The 26207-nt window shown below is 51.8% G+C and overlaps 1 protein-coding gene across 11 annotated transcripts in view; it reads right to left on the bottom strand.

Annotated features, from left to right (window-relative positions):
• Nucleotides 1-26207, bottom strand: part of PRRC2B (proline rich coiled-coil 2B) — a 75193-nt gene that overhangs the window by 31203 nt on the left and 17783 nt on the right. For 9 of the 11 annotated variants that reach the window (XM_049773974.1, XM_049773980.1, XM_049773978.1 and 6 more), the window contains exons 2-8: nucleotides 11578-11747; nucleotides 10849-11026; nucleotides 9577-9679; nucleotides 7941-8013; nucleotides 3672-3815; nucleotides 1483-1721; nucleotides 957-1078 (exon numbers count right to left, since the gene is read on the bottom strand). In XM_049773974.1, coding sequence (XP_049629931.1) covers nucleotides 957-1078; nucleotides 1483-1721; nucleotides 3672-3815; nucleotides 7941-8013; nucleotides 9577-9679; nucleotides 10849-11026; nucleotides 11578-11692 — 974 coding nt within the window. In that variant the 5' untranslated portion in view covers nucleotides 11693-11747. Of the gene's footprint in view, nucleotides 1-956; nucleotides 1079-1482; nucleotides 1722-3671; nucleotides 3816-7940; nucleotides 8014-9576; nucleotides 9680-10848; nucleotides 11027-11577; nucleotides 11748-26207 lie in introns of those variants that run through there. The other 2 variants (XM_049773975.1, XM_049773982.1) reach the window with 2 other exon arrangements.

Raw genomic sequence — 26207 nt, 5'->3', positions numbered from 1 at the left:
CAGTCCAGCACACCTGGGCAGGACTACATCCAATACAACAACGACTCCTGTTGGCAATGCTGTGCATCAGAGCAGCTTGGCACTTTGTGCTTCAGGGGGTTGGTCTGGAGTGGTTTGGGCCAGACCTGGTATATCTTGCAGGGGTCTCAAACTCGCGGCCCATGGGCCCTGCCTTAGAGGAATCTTATTTTGTTTTTTTTTGTTTTGTTTTAGTTGTTTGGGTCACATCCCCCAATGTTCAAGGCTTACTACTGACTTTGCACTTAAGGACCACCCCGACTTTGCCTCCTGTGGCCCCCAGGTAAACTGAGTTTGAGACCCCTGGTAGAGGCTACCAGAAGCTCTGGACTCGGGTAGTTGCTCCCAGGCTGTAGTTGAGGGACCCAGCAGTGCAAAGGATCAAACCTGAGCCCCTGTTATGCAAAGCCTGTACTTCCCAAGCTGGGCTCTCTTGGGCCCTGCTAATTTCTTATTTTTTTTTCCTTCCTCCCTCCCTCCCTCCCTCCTTCCTTCTTTCCTTTTGTTTTGGTTATGGGTCACACCCAGCGGCGCACAGGGGTTACTCTTGGCTCTGCACTCAGAAATCGATCCTGGCAGGCTTGGGGGACCCTATGGATGCCGGGATTCAAACCACCATTCGTCCATATCGGCTGCGTGCAAGGCAACCGCCCTACCACTGTGCTATCTCTCCGGCCCCCAGCCCTGCTAGTTTCTTTTTAAGAGAAACAGTGACTAGCTTAGCCCAAGGGATGGACAATAATCTTCCTGCAGTGGGGTATGCTCAGGGTTTACAGCCCAGGCAGGAGCCCCAAGACTAGCCACCACCAACCACCCACCAGGGCCAGGGAAACAGAGCAGAGAACCTGGTGGGGAGGGACCTGGTTTCTGGTGGCCGCAGTGGGTGCCCTCAACCCCGAACCTCACCAGCTCTGCGTGCCCAGAAAGAGCTGCCTTACCCATCTTGGTCATTCATCTGGAACTGTCTAAAAGGAACACGGGGTTCAAGACGGAGTTGAGGAAGGGGGAAAGATCCTCGTTCCACTGTGCCCTGGTTCTCTGATGACTGGGGTGAACACATCTGAAATATAGCAGCAATGAACAAGGGTTTCTAGCAATGGCCTGATTCTACGTCCTAGTCACGTTAGAATTTGGTTTTTGGATGTGGAGAAAAAATAGTTAAGAGTCGTCTGGGGGTTCCCCCATTAGTCCTATCGCCAAATCCTCTACTGCTTTCCTGCTCTCAATAAGAAAATACTTGGGCACTCCTCTCTGGGGAGTAGAGTGGGGGCTCCTTTCCCTCTAGAATCAAGGGTGAGGTTACAGCCACCTCACTGGGGATAGAAATTAGGAGGCCATCAGAGGGAACAAGAAAACTCAAAATCCACAGGGCCCTGAGCAGGAGAGAGTCTCGGGCTGTGAGGGAGACCCCGGGTTGGGCGCTCAACCCCAGACATGACGTAAATGCACACTCCGGAGACTTACAAAGGCAGGAAGCATGTCATGGTATGTAGGTGGGTGGTATACATTTCCCGTGAACTGTGAAGCCCCTCTGCGGACAGGCTGAGCCGGGCGAAGCGAGGGGTCCTTAGAACCGCTGGTGCATGCCGAGGGGGCTCCGTCTCCCGCACTCGAGTTCCTGATGCCCAGCTCAGTGGGGGAGGTGCTCAGAGACGTGGCAGAGACTATGTTTCGCCCACCGCCCTCCCTCCAGCTTGTCACATCTGGAAATGGAAAGGGGAGCAAAAGGGGAGGGGGAAGAGGTGGGAGGGGGGATCACATGAGGCTCCAAAGGTCAAGGGACCTCCTCATTCGCCAAAAAAGGGAAACACTGTGAGAAGAGGCAAGTCCCGCTCAAAGGAGCAGGGGGAGGACTGTGGCAAGGAGTGTGGGTCTGCTGAGGGGCTGGCTGAGGGAGATGAGATGGGGAACAAAGGACCAGGAGGCCAGAGTGGCCTAAGGGCTCCATGGGCTCAGGAGATCCCTGGAAAAGGACTGGGCCACTCCCCCAGGGCTAGCCTTGGACCCTGTGCATGCCTGTGTCTACAATGAGTGTCAATATCAGACAGTGGACCCTGACACTCTCAAGACCAGCAGGGGCAGAGAAGAAAGGGGACCAGTCCCCGTGGCTTTTTTCCCAGTGCCTGATAGTTACTGGCAGACAAAAAAAAAAAATCAGGGGTTCCCTCCCAATCTCATGCTCTGAGCTAAAGAGTTGAAACATAGAATAGTCCCTGAGTGTGATGTAAACAGAGGCCTTTGAATGGCTTTTTCCCCTCCCCTTGTGGGTGGGGCTTGGTCTTTATTCTCAGTAAATGCTAGTCAGTAGGCTTGAGCTGGGAACTGCTATCTAGGCTTGTGGTTCCATTTGATGGAGCAACTGGCTTGTGAACAGTTCGCAATGTGAGTTTCTTGCCTGCTAAAACCTCCATATTTGTGTGGATTATTTATTGCGGAGAATTACAACTGGACCAGCTTCTCCCATCCTCCCCGAATAGGGGGTATGGGACTCCTCTTTCCCCACTGGGGACTGTGGAATATTCAACCCGACATTCAACACCTGAATATCCCCAAAGGAAAAGGGACCCCCGTAGAAGAGTGACAAAATTAAGGTCTTACACCAGCAGTTCAGTCCCCTGCACATGGTCTTTGGCTGCCCAAGCCTAGGGGGTTCCCTTAGCCTCTTTCCCTGTACTCTCAAATGAGAAGACAGAGCTGACCCTAGAGGCTCCTCCAAGGCTGAAGGTCCAAACAAACCACCTGCCCAATTGGCCCCACATGGACTCTAGCAGCCAGCCTGATGACCCCTTCTGCCCCCTTTTATCTGGAGCACACAAAAGCAGCCAAGGCAGCTACCAAAAATGCATGGAGTTGGCAAGCACTTTCACAGCTAAGTCGGCAGTTCTGGCTTTGCACCAACAAGACAGGCAAACCAGAGTCCCTCACTTCACAACTGACTCAAGCTCACCCCAAAACTGAAGCACCGAATGAGGATCCCTGAGTGGAAGGAAGCAAAAAAAAAAAAAAAATATCACATCTTAAAACTTGCTTCACTCTTGTCTAGTTTGCTTTAGTTTGGTTTTGATTTTGGGGTCACACCCTGAGACACTCAAGCACTGTCTCTGGGCTATGAATCGAGGAACCATATGGGGTCCTGGGGATCAATCAATCCAAGGCCCTAGCCAGCAATCATTGCTCTCCAAGCCCCCACCTGATCCTTAATCTGCCAAGGCACCCAACAACAACAAAAAGACCCACAAGTACTGCGGCAGGGTTGCTACAGACCCCCTGGACAAGGCCCAGTAGCACCTCCAACACCCCAACACAGAGAAGAGGGGGATAATGAGATTCTCAGTTGGCTGCGATGGGATGGGAGTTCAGACTTGAACTACCAAGGGACTGGGTGAGCTGGACTAGATGTGAAAGGGCTAAGAGCAAAAGGATCCAACAGCTCCTGAATGAGGCCAGGTGGCCCTGGCTGACTCTGGATGCAAAAGCGGCTCCACTCAAAGCAGAGAGAGCAGGGGTGAGAGCAGAGAGGAGAGAGCAAGACAGGGTGCTGTCCCTGCTCTAGGGAGTGCTGGGCACCTGGAAAGCGAACAACATGGCCCTGAGAGAAGACGAGGAGGAAAATGACTCTGCTACTGGACCTGGGCAGGGCCAAGTGCACTTACTTTGCGGGCGGAGGCTTGGTCCTGGCCCATACGACGGATCTAAGACGCCCTTTTCTTTGCCAGCCTTGTCCTGCCCGCCAGCTGCTTTCAGCGTCGGAAATTCCTCGGGAGAGAAGGATAATAGTCGGCTTGAGCCCCTTAAACCTGCCAAGAAAACAGAAAAGCATATGAAGCACACAAGGCAGGATATGGCGCTGTGCACCACCAAGAAAGGTCTCCTGTGCTGTGCCACAGAAGGGCTCAGAGACAGCAGGATATAGGGACACCTTCCTTTGCAGGGAAGGGCTGAGCAATTGTTCTGGGGAGCAGGGCCATGGAATGGATGTGTGGATGCCCCTCCAGCCTCAGCCTTAGCCTCTATACTGCACCTCACTCAACCTGAGTCCCAGCAACCACCCCACGTCGCACTTTCTTCTTCTGCTTCTTTTGTTTGTTTTTGAGCCACCCTGGTGATGCTCGGGGTTGTCAGTGATTAGGCCCAGAAGTCTAGGAGAGGAGAGGTGGCAAAAAGCAGCAGGAACCCAGTAAACAGTTGCTCCGGCAATTCAGCAGACCATCCAGCAGGAGCAATCCTGGGGCTTTATATACTCTTCAGGCAACTGCCCCAAAAGGCAATTAAAAGGAGGGGGGCCTCTGGTAATTGACATTTCAACCCTAAAGGAACAGTACTTGCTTATGGCTGACCAGGGGCCCTAAGTGTCTGTTTCCTTAGAGTTACTCTGGCTCTGCACTCATAAATCACACCTGTTAGTGCTCAGAGGACCATATGGGATGCTGGGGGTTGAAACCTGGCCAGCCTCATATAAGGCATATGCCCTCCCTTCTGTGCTATTGCTCAGGCCTCCGTGGCACTTCTTCATAACTGCTTTTGCTGTGCACAACATGCAGCCCAAGAACCAGCAACCACCTTTTGGGGCGCAGGTGACAATTTGTCCTTCAAAATAATCCCAGTGCCCTACACAATGTCCAACCACAGCAACCTTCCTTAATCCCCTCTGCCTCACCCTCAATACCACAAAATCACAGATCAATTCACCCAAGCCTGGCACCTCTTGATTGGATAATTAATGAGCTGCAGGCAGCACACCCAGCATAGTTCTAAGGGTGAAGGCTTAGGGCTAGGCTTCAGGTGCATTGAGTACTGGAGTCAGCCTGGCCAGAAACACTCTCCAGCACTTTGCTCCAGCCCATAAACACCTACTACTCACTTAATAGGGGCAGCCGGGCAGGAATAAAATAGGATCAACAGGCTTTATTTTTTTGTTTGTTTTATTTGGGGGGAGGCTACACCCAGTGGCACTCAGGGGTTACTCCTAGTTCTGCACTCAGAAATCGCTTCTGGCAATCTCAGAGGACCTTATGGTATGCTGGGAATTGAACCCGGCTCCATCCCGTGTCGGTAGTGTGCAAGGCAAATGCCCTACAACTGTGCTATCTTTCCGGCCCAAGTTTAAAGGTGTTTGAAGAGCTGAAACTTCCAAAGAAGACAAAAGCCAGGCTGGGCCGCACGAAAAAGCAAGGCCCCAGCCTGTCATTCTGAGCACAGACCTAAAGGGACCCTTGTTACATATAGGTACAACTTCCTGTCATAGAGAAAAAAAAGGGTAAAGGTCTCATCCAAAGCAAAAGGATTCCTAAATCTTTTACATCTCTATGTTCCGGAGACACTGCTGCGGGAGCCTGAGGCTGCCTCTCAGCTGCACAACAGGCTCAAGAGCCCACAAACCAGAGCCCACTGCTCGGCCAGAACTACATGTCCAGGTCAAGGCCAGAGACTGATTGCACACCAAGGTCAGCGCTCCTGAACCTCGAGTCATGAAGGCTCACAGGTCAACAGCACCCCTGGACCTCAATCCTGCTGACCTCTCTAACCTGCGGTCCCAAGCCCTCATGCCCAGCTTCCCTCATCCATTTCCCCAGAGAAAGTCACATAGAGAGAGGGGTCTGGGGTTAGAGTCCTGTCAGCAGATGATGCTCCCTGCTCCTGGACACACACCAAACCAAACCTTCCTCCATTCGGGTTTGAGCCCCAAGGGTCCCCCACCCACAACACCCCGAGTTTGCAGGGCTTGCTTGCACAAAGCACCAATGGGTTGCCCATGTCAGCCCAAGTGAGAATTACCAAGCACTATCCCAAGTGAGGCTGGGTCTGACCCCCAGGCTCCAAGGCTGCTCTCAAGCTCCCACCTGCCAGCCCAGGTTTCCTTGGCAGGGTTGTTTCTATTTGGTTTCCCATGTGGGACTCAAACCCAGCAGTACTCAGTTGTTCTTCAGGGGACCAGGCAAAGTTGGGATTGAACCCTAGCCCAAGCTGCCCCCGGCAGTATTGCTGGGAACTGCGCCTGCCCTGACAAGAAACGTATATCCAGGAAAGTTCAGGAATAGCACAAAAATTCCATTTTCCCCAGTAAAGTGAGCATTTTATCCAAGAACCATAACTGGGATGAGAGAAGGCTCTCAGATAGGGAAGGGTCACTTAAGTGTTTGGTGACATCACCCAAGGGCTCCTATACAATGACAGAAGACACAAGCCCCATCACATATCAGAAGACTACCCCATCACATATTAAGGCCATGTGATGTGTAGTGGTTGATTCTATGGGCCCCACTGGACCTTTGGGCCAGACACTCCCACAACCCCCATAAGAGCTGGATTGTGTGCAAAGACCATGGGAGCACCTCAGGACAAGGAGTCAGACACTGACTGGCATTGGCTCTTCACGAGGCCTTCACCAGAAGCAGCACCAAGAATGACCCCTGAGCACAGAACCAATAGTGGCAGTGGACACAGGCCAAAGCAGCAAAAACCTAACATTTCCTAACATTTCCACCTACCCTAACATTTCTGCAAAATGGCCCAGATGGATCTAAAGGCTCATGTATTGTACATGTTTCAAATTTTTCCCCTTTGTGTGGACTAGAAAGGACTCAGGACACTCCCCAAGAGGCCAGTGGCCGAGCCCACATCCAGCCCTGCCTGGGTTTGAAAAAGGCAGTACCAGACCCCTCCACGCTGTCCTGTCTTACACTACTGCTGGTTCTTAATCTTCAGAGCTCTAATTTTAAATCCAAATTAAGACAGCTGATGCACAAACAAAGTGTCAAGGGGCCAGAGTGATAACTGAGTGGGTAGGGCATTTGCCTTGTATGCGGCTAACCAGGGTTTGATTCATGAGATCCCATATGGTCCCCCTGAGCCTGCCAGAAGTAATTTCTGAGCACAGAGCCAGAAGTAACCCAAGTGCTGCTAGGTATGACCCAACCCCCCCCCCAAAAAAAAGTGTATTGAGGATAGGGATTATCAGGTCTAAAGTATACTTCGTACTCAAAGTCGGGTCACCCTCCCCTCATTCCATACTGCAAGGGGCCCAGGAGCAGCCTTTGGGCAACATTAACTCCAAAACAGTAAAACAGATCAAATTGAAAGTAACTTGGCAGAACTATAGGCAAGAGAAGCCTGATGGGACCCTCACAAGCTGTTCTGAAGAAGAAATTCAGGAGCAGCAGAACGCTGCTGGCCTAGCATACAGCCAACTAACTGGGTTTCAATCCCCAGCATCCTATAGGATCCCCTGAACATGAATAGACCACTCCTGAGTAGAGAGCCAGGAGTCAGCCCTGAGCATTGTCAGGTGTGCCCTCCCCCCCCCAAAAAATTGTTTCTTAAAGAAGCACTGCTTCACCAGCAGTCTGGTACCCCAACCCATTCTGAACCTGTCTGAAAGAGCCCAAGCTCTTTGAGTTGTCGCTCCTGGAAGAAAATCAAGTCACCCCAATGCAGAAGGGTGTTCCTCGGGCCTCAGGGAGCTGTTCTGCTCACTGCCTGCTGTGCTGATGCCCATGTGCTGGCCGGAAACAGTAGTAGCAAGGCTGACCCTCCCCCCTTGGCTGGCTTGAGGAGTAGGGGTAAGGTGCTAGAGGTGCCTGGACCAGTGCAAGTTCCAGGAGTTCTGGGAAGGAAGCGGAATCAGGTGAGCCTGCAACCCATCAGAACCAGTCTGGTGCCACTCTCTAAGCTTGACCCAATACCACATGCAGAATAAAGCTGTGCTGGGAAAATAGAAGAAGAGTCCTGTAGCAGAGAATGGCTGTGCCAGCACACCACTAAATGGTGGGGACTCTGCAGCTAGAGGCTGGGGGCACGAGGTGTGTGTGTGTGGGCGGGGTGACAGGACACAGGAGGCACCATGCCCGGCAGCACTCCTTTAGGCAACTCTTCCAGATAACTTCATGGGGCACTGCCGCTGCCCACCCTCACCCCCCACTTACCACCTTCGTGTCCTGCTGGCTTTCCATTCAGCTGTGCCCATGACTTTGGTCCACCTGGCACTGAATTTGTACTCTGAAAGGACAAGCACAAGAAAGAAGCCCATCACTGTAGGCCATCAAGGCATGTGGGAAGGAGCCAGGGCCGCATCCCGAGCGGTTCAGCTTCCCACAAACACTGGGCTCCCAGAATCACCCGTGAGCTGTGGCTTAGAGCCACACGGCAAACTGGACAGCCAGGACAAAGACCAAAGCCTAATTCTAGCGTGTCTCAAAAACCATGTGAACGCCACCAAGGGGAGCCAGCATCGATAGCCATGGCATCGCTTCAGAAACCTTATTGAGAGAGGCCTCCCCTCTAAGGCACTTCCAAGTGGTCGTGTGCTCAGTACATCCTCCCCGCAACTCCCAATCCCCAGGGCCATCCTCTCCTCTGAACTGAGGCTCGAGAGAAGCACTCTGTGCCCAAGTCCTAGCACTGCAGTGGACGCGACTGGATGCCAGGTCACATAATCTGTCTCTGGCTGCCACCACACACACAGGCCCGGTGGGCTTCTACCCCCCACCTGTTTTCTATCTCTTCGATGCCCCGTTCACTGGTTCACTGGTCGTCCCCTCCCCACAGACCTCCTGACGGACACATCACTCATCTAGGGGACCATGTGGCCTCAGCCAGAAGCCAAGGGGACAGCAGTGAAGTAGAGAAGAACACAAACAGCACCAGCAAAGTGAACCAATGTTTCCGCCCTAGAGTGAACCTTTCCAGCTTCTGACCGCCTGATAGGGAACAGCGAACCAGGCCCACTACACTGCATGCCACACAAGGGGCCAAGGGCCAACTTCTAGCCCTTCGGCCCCCAAATCTCTCAGCAACTTTACAATAGATACCTAGGTCAGATGGCCCCAGGGCATTGGGGTCTCTGCGGATCTTGGTCTTTTGTTTCTTGTGCTTTGTGGATCACAACCCACAGTGCTCAGGGGCCAGGGACAGAACCCAGGGCCTTAGCTCCTTGAGCCCTTCCCAGACTGCTCTTCTCCTTTCTGCATGGCTCAGAGTACTAGAGCATAGGCTCTGCTCCCCACTAAGCCCTAGTCCAATCTAGCCCTGAGCAGCCCTGCGAGCAATTCCCAGGCCTCTTCAGCTGTGTCCTCAAAAGAAAAGAAAGCAGCAAATAAAATCACAACCTGAGACTCACTTGGTTTCAAATCCTAGAAAACTACACAAACGCAGCTTTGGTCAGGGCCCAAGGCTGCTGGCAGGCCAGCTGGTAACATGGAATTCGCTCTGTCTTTCCTTCCTTCCAAAGGCACAGCCTGGGCAGTGGGGATGGAGGTGAGGGGCGTGAGAAATGATTTTCCCAGAGACAGACAAAATTGAGGGGCAGGTCCAGGCACCTAAGGTGCTCAGGCTCACTCTGTGTTCACTCCACACCAGAATGATCTCAGAGTGATCTTATTCCAAAGCAGTAAGTAAGTAGTAAGAGAAATGAGATGAAGGGTCAGGCCCTGATCTCTCTCAAAACCACGGCTAAAAGTACCTCATGGGGTCCTCTGTCCCTGGCTGGTCTCTGGAGCCCCTGGCCACCTCCGCACCCTTTCCATGCCCTTCCCAGTCCTCCTCACAAGCCCTTGCACCTACCTCCTGACTGGTCGACGGTGTCGGCCTCTGTGAACTGGAGACAGATCTCTGCAAACCCGGCGGCGGCTGCGACTCCGGCGGCTGAGAGGCCGGCACACTGGAACTGGGCAGAGGCAAAGCATAGCCATCAGCTGCAGCACAGACAATACCCACACACCCGACCACAAAAAAGCCAACCAGGCCACAGAGAGGTCCTTTGCAGGGGACCAAGAGCAGAATTGGGAGGGAGATGACCCTGGTGCACATAGCTGGAATGAATTCCTTCAACCCCCTGCATCTATCCAGTGTCTTTTTTGGGGGGTAGGGGACAGGGGTTGGACCATATTCAGTGGTGCTCAGAAATTATTCCTAGCTCAAGGATCACTATTGGTAGGCCCATGGGACCATATGGTATGCTGGAGGATTGAACCCGAATTGGCCATGGGCAAGGCAAATGCTATGGCACTGGCTTCCATTTAGGGCCATCTTAAGACAGGACAGGCCTCTCTCAGTAAGCCCTTTAAGACAGCCTAGTGCCACGTCAGAGAACACACTAGTGCAGCCACAGGTTCTGAGCCCCAAACTCACTGACGCCAGGGTCTGGCTGCTAGGAACCATGATGTCTCCACTTCCCTTCTCCAGGCCTATGAAAAGCTTATCTAAATTCATGACAAAAAATAAACAGACTAGGGGCTGGAGAGATAACATGGAAGTAGGGCGTTTGCTTTGCATGCAGGACAGTGGTTCAAATCCTGGAATCCCATATGGTCCCCCGAGCCTGCCAGGAGCGATTTCTGAGCATAGGAGCCAGGAGTAACTGGAGCGCTGCCGGGTATGACCCAAAACCCCAAAATAAACAAATAAACAGACCAGGCAGAGGAGTAAATAAATAAATGAATAAACAGACCAGGGGCCGGGGCTCAACTGGCAGCACTAGCCAGAACTTGAGGGATGAGTGGAAAGAAGAGTTCTGGTCAGGGCCTGATGAGACCCAACTCAACTTCCCTAGAACCGGATAAATTCTGCATGGGAAGGAGGCAACACTGGGTGCCCAGAGGGACTCCTGGCCTCCTGCACTAGCTACAAGAGGAGAGTTTCTCCAATTCAGCTGCCTCTTGGCCTCCCCAGCTCAGAGCTGTCCATCTGGGGTTCCACCCTGGTGAGCAGCAGCTCCTGAGCCCCAGCTTCGGCCACACTGCTACTTCTACACCCTCCCCTAAAGAGGCCCAGTAGGATAGTCACCAGACATGGGCTGCCTCAGCTCACAGAAGACCCTGCCCTGCTCTCACTCACCTCTTTGGGTCTTGCTGATCCTGCTTGTTTGCCCATCCCGTTCCGTCCTTGGGTACTATCACGATGTTGGGGTCGTTTCCTTTGTTCTCAGACTTCAAGCTTGGCAGGTTCGCAGGTGGCGGCATCCGCCGGGCTGTGGCAACTTTCCCAAGACTCTGTAAGCCATGTCTAGGAATAACTGCAGGGGAGAGGACAGGAAGGTGGTACCCTGTTACTGAAGTGGAGGCTGATCACTCTGTGGCTCTCCAGACCCAAGAGGCAATCCACAGGCATGCACAAAGGGTCAGCCTGATCACCAAGCTGGTACCCTAAACCCCCAGGACAAGTGGTTGCTGAGATCCCATAGAACCATTTCCCAGTAAGCTGAATACCCAAGGAATCTGTGGTAGGGCGGGGTGGGGAGCCAAGAAACTGACCCACACATTCACTACCACCACCACCAACCACGCTGCAAGGGAATAGTGTCCTTGTTATCACAGCAGCAGCAGAACACCCCCAATGTATCTTCTATTCAGTTATTCCACCAAGGTGCAGAATAGCGAACCCATGAAACCCCAAGAGAAACATCAATATGGATGTTTAATTCCACATGCCTCCCTTCAACCCCCACAAGCTAACGCTGGGCCTCCCCCCGCACCCCCTCCACGTGTTACCCGGGAAGTGGGTGCACACAGCTCATACCTCAGCCCATAGGCCCTGCCCAGAGCATCCCAGTCTGCTCTTCCTTACCTGAGGATCTGATGGCGTCTACTGATTTGCCTTTATACTTATCAAACAGGCTGAGCGTTGCATACTTGCTTTTCCCATCCTTGCCCTTGGTTAGTTGCCCCAAACGATCGGACATTGCGATGAAATGTCATCTAGTAAGGAAATTTTTATTGGCACCACTCCCGATCTGCCTTAGGAAGAAAAAGAAGAAAAACATCAGACCACCAGTCCTTGATCTCGAAGGATGCAAGGCCTCGGGTTCAAGAGTGCTCCACCACCCTGCCTTGGTCGGTTCCCTCCAACCAACCCACAAACCAGTCAGTACAAGTGCTCAAATGCTTGTTACAACCCAGTTTACTGCATGCCCCCAGCAAGGCCAGGAGCAGTGACCAACTAGCACAGGACGGAACTCTGCTGATCAAGGATTCCCTTTATACGAGCTCTCCCACCCCATGAGGGTCTACATCTGGCCCCCAGCAGCCTCCCCTAGGCTGGACCAGTGACCCCTCAACATTAGGGACTAGGTCAATAGGCATTTCTTTGTTTGGTTTGGTTTCAATTTTTGGGCCAAACACCCCTGGCTGTTTGAGAGGAGGGAGTCACTCACTCCTTACAATGTTCAAGTGACCATGAGATGCTGGGGAACACACCAAGACCTCCTGCATGAAAAGCATCTACTAATCCAAGTTGCAAAAAAGTATGAGTACATATCAGTCTCAAAGCTGAAAACTGGAGCACTCTTGGGAGAAGGGGCAGGAGAAGTACCCATGCTGGCGAAGCCTCATCAGTTGCATCCACAATCCACATAATAGCTGCCATGCCAATGGCCCAACCTCACCACATTACCACTGATCTCTGCAGAGATGCCTAACTGACCAAAACTCCAAGTACGCAGTATTTGGGCTGAAAATTTCTACAGTTCTGTCAGAGAGAATGCAGAAAGCCCCCACCATTCCCTCCCTGTATCCTTCTGTACTTCCGAAAACCCTGGCGGCTGCAGCGACCATATCAACCATAGAACCTGAAATTCCTGGACTGGAAAGCCACATATCTAACCGTACACCACCTCCAATTTTAATACTGACAAAAGAGTAGGAATATACCCAATCAGATGTCAAAATCTCATAGAAGCTACCTAAGATTATCAAAGAAAACCAATAACAAAATGACCAACTAGCAACAAAATAGCTAGTAAACCAATTGACTTAATGACCCACTGCAAGATATAACAATTTTCAATAATTTTCTTTTGCTGCATTTTTTTTCCAATAGTTCCATGACCACTTAGTTGACAACAATATAAAGCAAATTATTTCGTGTGTGCCAAGAGAGAGGCTTGGGAATGGGTAGGAATCTGGGGAGAGTGGTGGAAGAAATTTTACACTGGTGGTGAGACTGATTTTGGAACATGGAATGGCAGATACAAATGTCCGAGCAATTATATAAGTCACTACTTAAATCACGGTGTTTAAATAAGGTAATAAAAGAGTTAAAAAAAAATAGCAGGCACACTAGTCCTTGGGCCAATTTATCAGCCTTGTCTTTATCTTCAGTAGAGCAGGGACCAGGACTATCTCCAGCATCCTGAAATGGGCTGGGCACATGATAGCAGATGCTGAGTATGTGTAGACCACCTGCACTGTCTGAGTCCCACAGTTCATGCATTAGAACAATGCCTTGCATGCAACCAATCTGAGTTCTATCCCAGGCATCCCACAGGGTCCCCCAAACCTGCAGGAGTAATCTTTATTTTTTTGGAGGGGGGAAGCTGGTCACACCAGGTGGCACGCAAGTTCTGTGTTTAGAAGTTACTCCTAATGGGGCCAGAGCAATAGCACAGAGGTAGGGCATTTGCCTTGCATGCAGCTGACCAGGGACAGACCCAAGTTTGATCCCTAGCATCCCATATGGTCCCCTGAGCCAGCCAGGAGCAATTTCTGAGCACAGAGCCAGGAATAACCTGAGCACCAATGGGTATGGCCCCCCCAAAAAAATAAAAATAAAATAAGTTACTCCTGACAGGGTAGGGTGACCATATTGGATGCTGGGGATCAAACCTAGGTTAGCCACATGTAAGGCAAATGCCCTACTCCTTGTGCTAAATCACCCTAGGCCCAAGCCAGGAGTAATTTTTGAACATAGAGTCAGGTGTAATCCCTGAGCTCTACTGTACTATGCCACCCCCCAAAAGAAAGAACAATAAAAATTTAAACTGCTATGTAACAAAACCAATTTGGAATTCTCTACTATATCTGACTTTAAGCTGGAAAGGCAGCTGAGGGGTTTATTACACACTGGTCTTGCCCATTGTCATCAACCACAGGTTCAATCCCTGGGACCCCAGGGAATGTGCCCCCAAGCACTATGAGGTGTCATCCTTGAATACACAGCCAAGAAGAGTAACCCTCCCCCACCTCTGAGAAAGCAAGATCTGAAATAAAATCTAATCAAGTAGATAAGGTCACTAGAACGGAAACCCAAACCCTCTATCCCCCACGCTAGAAATGACAATTCTGAGATGCCACATCATGGCGGTGACACTCGTCAGTATAGAGGCTCTGAGCTTAGAGGACTACCAGGTCCAGTGACAAGCAGACAGACAGACAAGGCAGGCAAGTCTTGGGATGCCAAGAGTAAGGAGCATGCAAAGTGACTATGTACACGTGGACCCTGGGCTACAAGAAAAGTCTAACGGGTCCTTTAAGAGGTCTTCAGGGAACAACTGGAGGACGGGGGCAGAGGCAACTCAAGGAGATTCTGAGGCTGGAACAGGAGTCTGAGTGGGGCCTTCGGGGAAGAAGCAGTCAGAGGTGGAGGTAGACTGTTCCGCATTTGCTAGCAGGAGACTACTGCATAGGGATAGAGTGGGCACAAAGGGACTGCCAGGGACACCTGTAGCTGTGCAGAACATGAGCAGCAATGCCACAAGCAGCTCAGGCTAGTTTCCAGATTGTGACTGTGATTGAATCACGGCTTATAAGACGGGGTGAAGACAGGTCAGATGCTTTGCAGTAGATCCCACTGCAATGAGCGCAGAGAGAGAAGATGGTGGCCGGCCCAGAGCAGAAGACATCAGGCAGCAGGTAGGGAAAGGGCTTTCACAATGCTAGCCTGCATGCCCACACACATGTCCAGCTACAGATCAGAAGAGACTAACTACACCAACCCAGGCCCTTTGTGAGGAAATGATGGGGAGATGGCTGAGATGCAGGCGTGCAGGCTCTGAAGCGGCAACCCAGCCCCACAGGGACCCACTCATCCTTACGCAGCACCAGGGGAGGCCCCAAAACGAAGATAAAAAAACAAAAGATCATTGGGCTTTGCCCAAAAAAGGGTTTTGGTCCATGCTCTTCCCTTTCTGCCAATGGAGAAGAGCGAGCCCAGGTCTCGAGGGGTCCAGGTCCATTCTGGAACTGGCCCGTCCCCACCTCCATGACCAAGAGACCCAAGGAGACCCAGAAGTGACCATACCCCACTCTGGGCGCAGAAAAACCCTAGACAGATGTGATGAACCTTCACTGGGAACCTGGAATCATGGCTCAAGAAGGAAGTTCCCCAGTGTGGGGGGTGGGGTGGAAATGAGCAGCTTCCTCCAGCAGAGAGAAAAATAGCAGATGAAGCCAGGCATGGGTGTGTGTGTGTGTGTGTGTGTGTGTGTGTGTGTGTGTGTGTGTGTGTGTGTGTGTGTGTGTGTGTGTGTAAAATAGCAGATGAAGCCAGGCATGGGTGTGTGTGTGTGTGTGTGTGTGTGTGTGTGAAAAATAGCAGATGAAGCCAGGCATGGGTGTGTGTGTGTGTGTGTGTGTGTGAAAAATAGCAGATGGGTGTGTGTGTGTGTGTGTGTGTGTGTGTGTGTGTGTGTGTGTGTGAGTGAGAGAGAGAAAAATAGCAGATGAAGCCAGGCATGGGTGTGTGTGTGTGTGTGTGTGTGTGTGTGTGTGTGTGTGTGTGTGTGTGTGTGTGTGTGTGTGTGTGTGTGTGTGTGTGTGTAGCAGCACCTGGGCAGAAGATGGCCTGGGCCAAACCCATGCCAGGAGCATTGGCAACACTGTTCCACCCATTCTCAAGCCTCGTCCTGCGCCTGTTCAGCGGATTCCTGGCTTTTCTAGGCCTCAGTTACCCCAGCAACAGCCCCAGGGACAAAGACCAGCTGTGCCAAGTAGTGGCTGGCATTCTGCCACTCACAGCTGAGTTCAGCCACGTCAAAGCCAACGCCACACCCATTACCCTCCCAAATGACAAGAAGCTCACTGTTCACTTACCTGGTGTTGAAACCTATATTATAGTGGAGTTCCTAAGGTGCAGATAGACAAGGAACAGCCCTGTATAGGAGGAGCCTATCATTTCTTCCATTCCCCAAACCCCCCAACCAGCAGGAGTAGAACAGGCCTGATGCAGCTCTATGGTCAAGCAAATGCCTCATAGATGAGTCCCTGAATGAAAAAATGGGAAGAAAAAGCAAATGATAGGAGCCATAAGGATACCACAGAAGGGAGGTTTATTTGCCTTGCACTGGGCTGAGCCGAGTTCTATCCCCAGCATCCCATACGGTAATTTCTTTATTGTTTATTTGGTTACTGCTGACTCTGTACTCAGAAAGCACTCCTGGCAGACTCGGGAGACCATATGAGATACAAGGGAATCAACCCAGGTCGTTCCTAGGTTGGCCACATACAAGGCAAAAGCCCTACTGCTACTGCTATCACTCTAGCCCCAATTTCTTTTTTTGGGGGGGTGGGGGTGGGCCACACCCGGTGATGCTCAGTGGTTACTCCTGACTATGAGCTCAAAAATCACTCCTGGCTTGGGGACCATATGGGACGCCGGAGGATCAAACCACGGTCTGTTCTAGGTTAGCCGCATGCAAGGCAAACATCCTACCTGCACCACCACTCCGGCCCCTAATTTCCTTTTTTTTTTTTTTTTGGTTTTTGGGCCACACCCGGTGACACTTAGGGGTTACTCCTAGCTACGCGCTCAGAAATCGCTCCTGGCTTGGGGAAACTTATGGGATGCTGGGGGATCAAACCGCAGTCTGTCCTAGGCTAGCACGGTCAAGGCACATGCCTTACCCCTTGTGCCACCACTCTGGCCCCTAGTTTTTTTCTTTTTTCTTTTTTTCTTTTTTTTTTTTTTGGTTTTTGGGCCACACCCGGTAACGCTCAGGGGTTACTCCTGGCTATGTGCTCAGAAGTTGCTCCTGGCTTGGGGGACCATATGGGACACCGGGGGATCGAACCGCGGTCCGTCCAAGGCAGCGCTGGCAAGGCAGGCACCTTACCTTTAGCGCCACCGCCCGGCCCTCTTTTTTTCTTTTTTTTTTTTTGTTTTTGGGTCACACCCGGCAGTGCTAATTCCTGGCTCTATGCTCAGAAATTGCTCCTGGCAGGCTCGGGGGACCATATGGGATGCTGGGATTCGAACCACCCTCGTCCTGCAATGCAAGGCAAACCACCTTACCTCCATGCTATCTCTCCGGCCCCTAGTTTCTTTTTCTTAAAGAAATGTAATTTTTTTTATTTAAGCACCGTGGTTATGTTTCATAGTTCATGGTTGAGTTTCAATCATAGAATGTAAGGGAGTAATTTCTCAGTACAGAGCCAGGAGTAACCAGAGTACTGCTGGGTATGGCCCTCCAAAAAAAAACAAAAACAAAAACAAACAAAAAAAGCAGTAGAGACAACACAGTCAGGAGGGCCTTGCCTAGCCTAGGGTGGACCCAGGTTTGATCCCTATCATCCCATCAGGTCCACAAGCCCTACAAGAGTCAGGAGTGATCTCTGAGCAAAGAGCCAACATTAAGTTCTACGCACCACACAGTGTGTTCAAAAACTTCAGGACAGTGGTTCAAAACCCAGCATCCCATGTGGTCCCCCGAGCCTGCCAGGAGCGGAGCTATTTCTAAGCGCAGAGCCAGGAGTAACCCCTGAGCACAGCTGGGTGTGACCCAAAAACCAAAGAAAAGAAAAACAAACAGTGGATCTATTCAGTGTGACCCCCTTCACAAAATAAATAGCAGCTAAGGGCTCTAATCAGTTCTCACTGAACACAGGCCCAAACCCAACAGAACCATGTGGGGAGCTGCCCAAACACTGACTCGCTGCCCAAACACTGCCTCTCAATGAAGAAATTTTATAGCAGGGCACAGTGCAGCGTCCAGCTGATGGATGACCTGGCTTGCCAGATGCTTCTCCTACATGTCAGGCAAAGGGCACATCAGTTGGGTCTGCCTGTGTCCAGACTGAAGCCGACCCCCTTCCCCATACAGCCTCACTCATGGCAGAGGGAAGAGCCTGCACCCTGCTTTGAGAGGGGCAAAACCAGGAGATGGATCTCCCTTTCTCCCCTCAACATACATACACACACACACACACACACACACACCCAAAGACAAAAAAAAAGGAAAGAGGGAAGGCAGCCAATCAAAAGAAACACACACACACACGTACGTACATACATACATACATACATACATACATACATACATACATACATACATACATACATACGTATAAGCAAGGACAGAAAAAGGAAAAGGGGAAGGCAGCCAATCAAGCCAAAGTTGTAACAAATGCTCACTCATCTGGAACCCAAAGCTGCATGTCAAAGCAGCTGCCAGCCGAAAGCCCTGCCAGAACGATTGGGCTGGGGGGGGTCAGAGCGACAATACAGCAGGGAGGGTGACTGCCCTGCACACAGCCAACCCGGCTCAATGCTCAGCAGCCCATCAAGTCCCCCAAGCCTAGGAGCTGTGAAGACTGCTCCAGCAAAAGAAAATGACTGACTGTGAAGGAGGAGGAGGGGCAGAGACTTTCAGGAGTCAGGGAGCTGACTGGCTCCCCACTGCAGGATGCTCTGCCAGAGGGAGAGCCCTGTACTCGATTGAGCACACGCAACACATGTATATGCACACACGCACGCACGCACACACACACACACAGTCCAGACAGCACAGGGATGGCCTGAAGGGAAGCCAGAGGGGTGGCACCTTGGGCAGCCACTGAGCATCCACTCAGGTGTGCCAGGGCCCCACAGAAGGGGCAAGAACATATGCAGGGCAATTGGAGGCAGCTGGGGACAGAGGGTTCTGTCACTCTGGTCGTGGTGTTCCCCCAGGAGAGAACCCGTGCACCCTAGAAGGCCCCCAGCCTGCAGGGTATATGCTAACACCTGGCACCGGCATCGCGATCCTGTTAAAGCCACCCAAAGTCACAATGACAGTCAAGGCCAGTGCAGGCCCCATGGGGGTCCACCTTCTGCAAACCTCGGCCCATGAGTGTCAATGAAGGAACTGTCTGTGTGCCCCACAGATCCACCGAAACCAGGAGCTCAGAAGCAGTCAAGATATTCTGCTGTTGGAACAAACCTACCCCCAAAGCCTGAGGGGACAGACAGTAGGACATGGTACCCTGGGCACCTTCTCACAAGCCACCAGCTTGAGCCCACGCATAGTCAAAACACAGTCAGACCTGACTCCAGCAGGCCAGGCTTAGTCAGCTCAAACCTGAGTTTGGATGGGGCTGAGGAAAGGGTCTCACCCTCAGCACAGTTCAGTGTGGGCCCCCAGCTGGAGAGCCCCAGAAACACTAATACTTGATTAAAGCCAGGACCTCAAACTGGAGCACAGTGCAAAATGAAGGGAGCTTGCTTTGCATGCAGTTGGCCCAGGTTCAATCCCAGAGCCTGTAAAGAGTGATTCCAGAATACAGAAGCCGGAGTAAGCTATGAGCACTGCTGACTGTAGCCCACAAATCAAAAAATAATACATAGATAAAAGACCCAGAATCGGGCCAGAGCAATAGTACAGCAGATAGGGCATTTGCCTTGCATGCAGTCAGTCCAGGTTTAATCACCGGCATCCCTAGTGGAGCAGGCCAGGAATAATTTCTAAGTGCAGAGCCAGGAGTAAACCCTGAGTGCTGCTGGGTGTGGTCCCAAAACAATACAAAACCAAAAAACCTCTAAGCAATGTCCTACCACCTGCGGCCATCCTGACCACAGGATGGGCCAGGCCAAACTTTCTGCTTTTGCTGACCCATAGCCTCCACTGAACCATCCATCTCCTTCTACCCAACCCCACAGCCCAGACACAAACAGGTACTAAGACCAAAACTGTTTCTGGCACTCAGAGGTGGGGCCTGATTAGGGTGGCAGTCAGTGATACCATGTCAGTGAGCCCTGGGGAAGAGAAGGAGGGGAAGGAACACATTATTGCACAGCTGAGGAATAGCTAGAGGCAGAGCATGTCGGGCACAAGCCTCAGGCACTACAAACAAATAAATAGAAGCATGTTCCTATAGAAAGGTTCCTGGAGCAGCACAGCATGCACCAGACAGGGGGGGTAGAGGCCCGGCGGGGAGTCTGGGGTGGAGGCAGTGGGGAGACCCAGCGGGGAGTCCCGGGGGTGGGGTGTCAGTAGGGGGCTGCTGCTGCTCCCCTGGCAACAGCATGGCAAACAGCACAGCACTCACTCCACCCCAGCTGTCACACATGCCACCTCCTGCTTTCCTGAAAGCAGGGAGAGCCAACAATGCTCTATCCCCCCCCCCCCCCCCCGCCCCGCACAGCTCTCCTAAAGCCCATCCTAAAGGCTGGACCCAGCCCTAGTCCAGAGGCCACAGGGGCAGGGGCTGGGAAAAGGCCTTCTCAGAGCAGCAGCCAGACAGGCAGAACAGAGTGGCTGCAGTAAGAAAGGGGTACAGTCCCGCAGGAAGAAGGGGAAGAGCCTGTTAAAAAAAAGGGGGGAGTACAGCACCTGCAGAAGGCATCTAGGTACGCCAAGAACCAGTGCATAAAAAGGTGGTTGGGGGAACCAAAGGGCCACAAACAGGGGTCTCCTGATAACTCAGCACCCACTTCAAAAGACGTGAGCTATCACCAGAAGAGGGATGAGGACAAAAGACTGACAGAGAGACAAAGACATTCAGACACATCACATTATCTTTCCACATCAAAAAGCCAAGCCAAGGAAGTCCAAGCAGAGCTGAACCCGGCCACTCTCCCACTCACAAGGGTGGCTGAGCTCCAAGCCCACCTGTCACCTACTCTCCTGGCCCTGCCCAGACACCCCACTGCTGCCCCCCACCTCCACTCTCAGTGACCTCAGTCAGTGCTTCCAGGTTAGAACTAAGCCACTGCTCCCCTGTAGGACAGCAGGGAGCCAGTGTGTGCCTCACCCGAGGGTGCTAAGCATGTGACGCCAATCCCCACGGGACTCTGCTCACCCCACAGCCACCAGCCTCCTACCTGCTCACACTACCAGTCCCTCTGGCTTCTAGGAGCCTGGCGCTCTCTGCTCCACTGTAGGGCCACGCCCAGAGACAAACACGCAGTCAGCCCTCTTTGCAAAGCTCTCCAGAGATACATTCTCAGGTTGTGGTGTCTTTCTCAGCAAGCCCCATGGTGGTGAGCACGGCCACACCCTGAGCAACCAACCCCCTCCCCCAGTGCTGCACCTATCTGATGGTGGGGTTCATCCCCACAGACCCAGTGACTACAAAGGAGCATGCCAGGTTCCGTCCACTGTGGCTCTGCATCCCATTCCGAGGATCTGACATCTAAGGGCAGCAGACATCAGCCCACATCCAAGCAGAGCCTGTAGCTCCGCTGTGATCCATTCCGCCCTGCCCGCAGCCACTGTTTACAACGACGCTCTCTCTTGGGCTGAGGTCACTGTGTTGCAGATTGCACCTGGGCAGACAGCAGATTCGGAACAACTCAGGAGGCCGCTGGCAGGAAGAACCTTCCTCAAACCCAAGGAAAATCAAGCCTCCTCTTCACCAGCCCCACAGCCTCGAATATGCCCTGGTGAGAATAGGAGAAAGAAAGGCCAAAGAGGGGGGCCCCACAGACAGCAACCAACCCCTCCCCCCCGCCTGTTCATCTGGACTAACCAGAGGCTACCAGGAGGAACAGAGCAGCCGGCACTCACAGACGCCGGTTGGCGTGGGAGGACACAGCCGCCACCAGCAGGGCAGGCCAGGGCATCTACTCTCAGAACGAGTAACGAGATAGTAATCAATGACAGACGGGCCAGCTGCCCTGTCCCTGGGTCTCACAGTACCCTGAAGCAAGTGACAGCTCAGACACCATGACCATCACGTGACAAAGGCCTCGGGGAGGGAACGGCTGAGCAGTGAGTCCCAGTCAGACATAAAGATGCCCAAATGTCACCACAGCCCCCCCCCCATCACAGGGGCAGATGCCACAAATAATCCCCCTAACCACCGACCCTCAGGCCTCTCAAAACAGGCAATAGAGACAGACACAGTAAATGCTGTCAGACAGAAGGGCAGAAGTGACACTGGGACCCACACGGAAGCAGGGCTTCATGCAAAGAGGGAGGTGGCCCCCTCCCCAGGGCCCACACGCCCTAGTCCAAGAGCCCTACCCATGTCAGAGAAGGGAAGCCTAACAATAGCATGCCAGGAGTGGGGGTAAAAGTAAGAGAAACCCTCACCCCTGAGCAAACCCAGAAGACCAGCAACCCACTTCTTACCAACCCAGATGAGAGGGACCCACACAGCAGAAACCTACAGCTGCTGGCTGGCCTCTGAACATAGATGGCCCACTGGCCTCCCTCTGCCCATCCCCGATGGGGAGCCCAGACCCCCGACTGAACATATGGCTTACACTACAGCAACCTCAGACAGACCCAGGTTCAATCCCCAACATCCCCTATGGTCAAAACCTACCAGGAGTGATTTCTGAACACAGAGCCAGGAATCCCTGAATGCTACCCGGTATGGTCTAACCTTCTCCCAAAAAACCCAGACTGAGGGGCCGGAGAGGTGGCACTACAAGTAAGGCACCTTACTTGCAAGCGCTAGACTAGGATGGACCGCAGTTTGATACCGCAGCGTCCTATATGGTCCCCCCCAAGCCAGGGGCGATTTCTGAGTGCATAGCCAAGAGTAACCCCTGAGCGTCAAATGGGTATGGCCTCCAAAAACAAAAAAACAACAAACAACAACAACAACAACAACAACCACCACCAGAATACAGACTGAAGGATGAGAGGGACAAGCCTGGAGATGCACACAGCAGCACCCCCCCCCCCCGGAAAAATGAAACTCTGTCCAGAGGGGCAGAATCAACAGGTTTCATTCCTGTTCCCAGGGGGCCACCCCAGGGACACTCAGGGGTCGATGCTCCTGGGCCCAGCACTTAGGAGAGGCTCCTGGCAGTGCTCAGGAAATCGTGATGTGGTGGAGCCCAAACCTGGCCTCCCCAAATGCACACACTATAATTTGCTGAGCTCTTTCTCCTTGAATCTTCCACATACCCCCTTTTTTTTTCTGGTGGTTTGGGGACCACAACCAGCGATGCTCAGGGCTTGCTCCTGGCAGGTTCAGGGACAACAGGAAATGAACCAGGGCTGTGCAAGGCAAGCACCCTCCCGGCTATCCTATAGCTCTCCCCCCACATCTTTCCATCTTGTTTATGTTTTGTTTTTGTTTTTTGTGGTTTTTGGGTCACACCCGGCAGTGCTCAGGGTTTTTTCCTGGCTCCGCGCTCAGAAATTGCTCCTGGCATGCACGGGGGACCATATGGGACGCCGGGATTCGAACCGATGACCTTCTGCATGAAAGGTAAATGCCTTACCTCCCATGCTATCTCTCCGGCCCCTTGTTTATGTTTTTAAGGACAGTTAGAAAGCTTTCTTTAAAGAATTAACAAAATGGGCTGGAGAGATAGCAAAGCTGATAAGGAGTATGACTTGCAGCCAACCCAGGTTCGATCCCCAGTACACCCCAGGAGATGATTCTCACCAGGAGTGATCCCTGACTGCAGAGGCAGGAGTACCTGCATACTCCTGAGTACCGCTGGGAGTGGCCCAAGAAACCGGAAAGAAAAAGTAAACAAGACATGTTGGACCCACATAGTCTTAGGAGGATCAGGAGGAAAAAGCATCAAACAAAGCCTGCTGGGGCGAGACTCAGTCTCTAAGATCCTGGATCCAACAGGGCACCTACAGTACAGTGAGGGATGTGTGAGGACTAGAAGCCCAGAAAGTGAGGGTGGAGTGGAGGGACAGGGGGACGAGGGGTGCTGTGTGTCCAGTAACAGAGATGGCCTATGAGGCCCAGCCTTCAAGTAAACAGGTAGAGTAAAAGTAAAAGCTTGCTCAGGGGCCTGAGCAATAGAAAGCAGAGAGGGTGCTAGCCTTGTACTACAGACCCACATTTGCTTCCTGCTTCCTGGCACCCACCAGAAATGAGCCCTGAGCGCCACCAATGTGACTCAAAAAAAAAAAAAAAAAAAAAAAAAAGGGCCCAGAGAGATAGCACAGTGGCGTTTGCCTTGCAAGCGGCCAATCCAGGACCAAAGGTGGTTGGTTCAAATCCCGGTGTCCCATATGGTCCCCCATGCCTGCCAGGAGCTATTTCTGAGCAGACAGCCAGGAGTAACCCCTGAGCACCGCCGGGTGTGGCCCAAAAACCAAAAACAATAACAACAACAACAACAACTAGAACTGGGGCAATAGTACAGGAGAGGGCGCCTGCCCTGCATGCAGCTGAGCCAGGCTCGCAGCTGACGCAGGCTCCTTCATTCCCTGGCATTCACACAATCCCCCAAGCAACCAACCACCAGGGCTAATTCTAGAGCAGAGCCAGAAGTAACCTCAGAGTCCTGCCAAAGATGCCCCCAAACAGACAAACAACAACAAAATACAAGAATAGGCTGGAGAGATAATAGCTTACAGGACAAATGCAGGATTTGCATATGAGATGCAAAGTCCAAATCCTCATCACTTCATATAGCCCTGAGAAATGAACAAACTGAGCCCCAAGCACTGAGCACAAAGAAGTGATCACGCACTGAGGAATGAGTGAGGCTTGGTTCCAAAACAACAAAAGAAACCCCTGTACATGGATGTACCCCAGAACACAATCCCTGGTAATCAGGGATGAGGTATGAAAACACAAAGAACCAGACTTGAGAAGAAGACAGAGCCGAGTATAAGCAATCAGGTACATGGTGCCAACAAGGCCCAGTGTCTGGCACCAAACAACACTCCCCAACTACCATCAGAAACAGTCCCAGAGAACCCCCCCCTTCAAACACCAGCAGATGTGGCCTGCACAGTGGGGTCCTCACAATGCTGCATCTTTGGCACTCACACTAAAGGGACCAAGTCAATCACCCTTAAAATTTTCACGGTGGGGGCCGGGCGATGGCGCTAGAGGTAAGGTACCTGCCTTGCCTGCGCTAGCCTTGGATGGACCGCGGTTCGATCCCCCGGTTTCCCATATGGTCCCCCAAGCCAGGAGCGACTTCTGAGCAGATAGCCAGGAGTAACTCCTGAGCGTTACTGGGTGTGGCCCAAAAACCAAAAAAAAAAAAAAATTTCAAGGTGCCTCCTCCAGCCCCCAAAGTAAAAACAGACAGAGGAGTCAGAGATGTAGTTCAAAAGGCTGGAGCAGGAGCCGGAGAGATAGCATGGAGGTAGGGCGTTTGCTTTGCATGCAGAAGGACGGGGGTTCGAATCCCGGCATCGCATATGGTCCCCAAGCCTGCCAGGAGCGATTTCTGAGCAGATAGCCAGGAGTAACCTCTGAGTACCATTTATTTTTGGTGTGATCAAATAAATTAAAAAAAAAAAAAAGGAAGATCATACATGTCACATTTGTTTGTGTGACCAAATAAATTTAAAAAAAAAAGGAAGATCATACATGTCACATTTGTTTGGAGCATTTGTGACAGAAGATATAAGTTTAATTAAAAAGTTCAGTTCAATTTGTCAATCTATTTTTTCTCTCTTTTGGTTTTTGGGCCACACCTGTTGATGCTCAGGGGTTACTCCTGGCTATGCGCTCAGAAATCGCTCCTGGCTTGGAGGACTATATAGGACGCCGGGGGATCAAACCACAATCTGGCCTAGGTCAGCACCTGCAAAGCAAACACCCTACTGCTTGAGCCACCGCTCCAGCCCCAATCTTTTTTTTTTTTTTTGGTTTTTAGGTCACATCTGGCAGTGCTCAGGGATTACTCCTAGCTCTATGCCCAGATATCGTTCCTGGCAGGCTCAGGGGACCATATAGGATGCTGGGATTCAAATCATCGACTTTCTGCATGCAAGGCAAACACCTCCATGCTCTCTCTGGCCCCCCAATCTATTTTTAATAGCATTTTCTGTCTCTCTAAGGTATTTTGCTTTTTCAGAGATGAGAGATATTTTCCAATGTTTCCTTCTAGAAGTCTTGTTCATTTTATTGCTCACCATTAGCTTAGGAGTCTATCCAAAACTGAATTCTAGATGTTATTTGAGCTGTCTTCTTTTTCCTCTATTGCTGATTAAGTGACTATGTGGGGGCGGGGTACAGCAATACAGCTCAAAGGGCTAAAGCATGTGCCTTGCATAAAGGAGCCCTGGATTCATCCCCAACATGATATATTTCCTCCAAGCACTGGCAGGAATGGCACCTGAGCACTCCGAAATTGGACCCTCCACTGAACACCAGTCATGTCCAACATTCTCCACCAAATCATCAGCCCAGCTTCATGGCTCCACCACTAATCTCAAAGAGATGCCAAGCCACTGAATTCTCCCAATTCCACAGCCCCAGAAGCAAGTGGCCATGTATTTGGATACCTCCAAACTTCACAAATACTGACACAGCCAAGAGGAAGAGAGCACATCAGATTAG

The sequence above is a fragment of the Suncus etruscus genome, chromosome 5 (assembly GCF_024139225.1).
Source record: "Suncus etruscus isolate mSunEtr1 chromosome 5, mSunEtr1.pri.cur, whole genome shotgun sequence".
In the NCBI taxonomy this organism is placed as follows: domain Eukaryota; kingdom Metazoa; phylum Chordata; class Mammalia; order Eulipotyphla; family Soricidae; genus Suncus; species Suncus etruscus.
The sequence above is the reverse complement of the archived record's forward strand: the minus strand, read 5'-3'. Positions and strand labels throughout refer to the sequence as shown.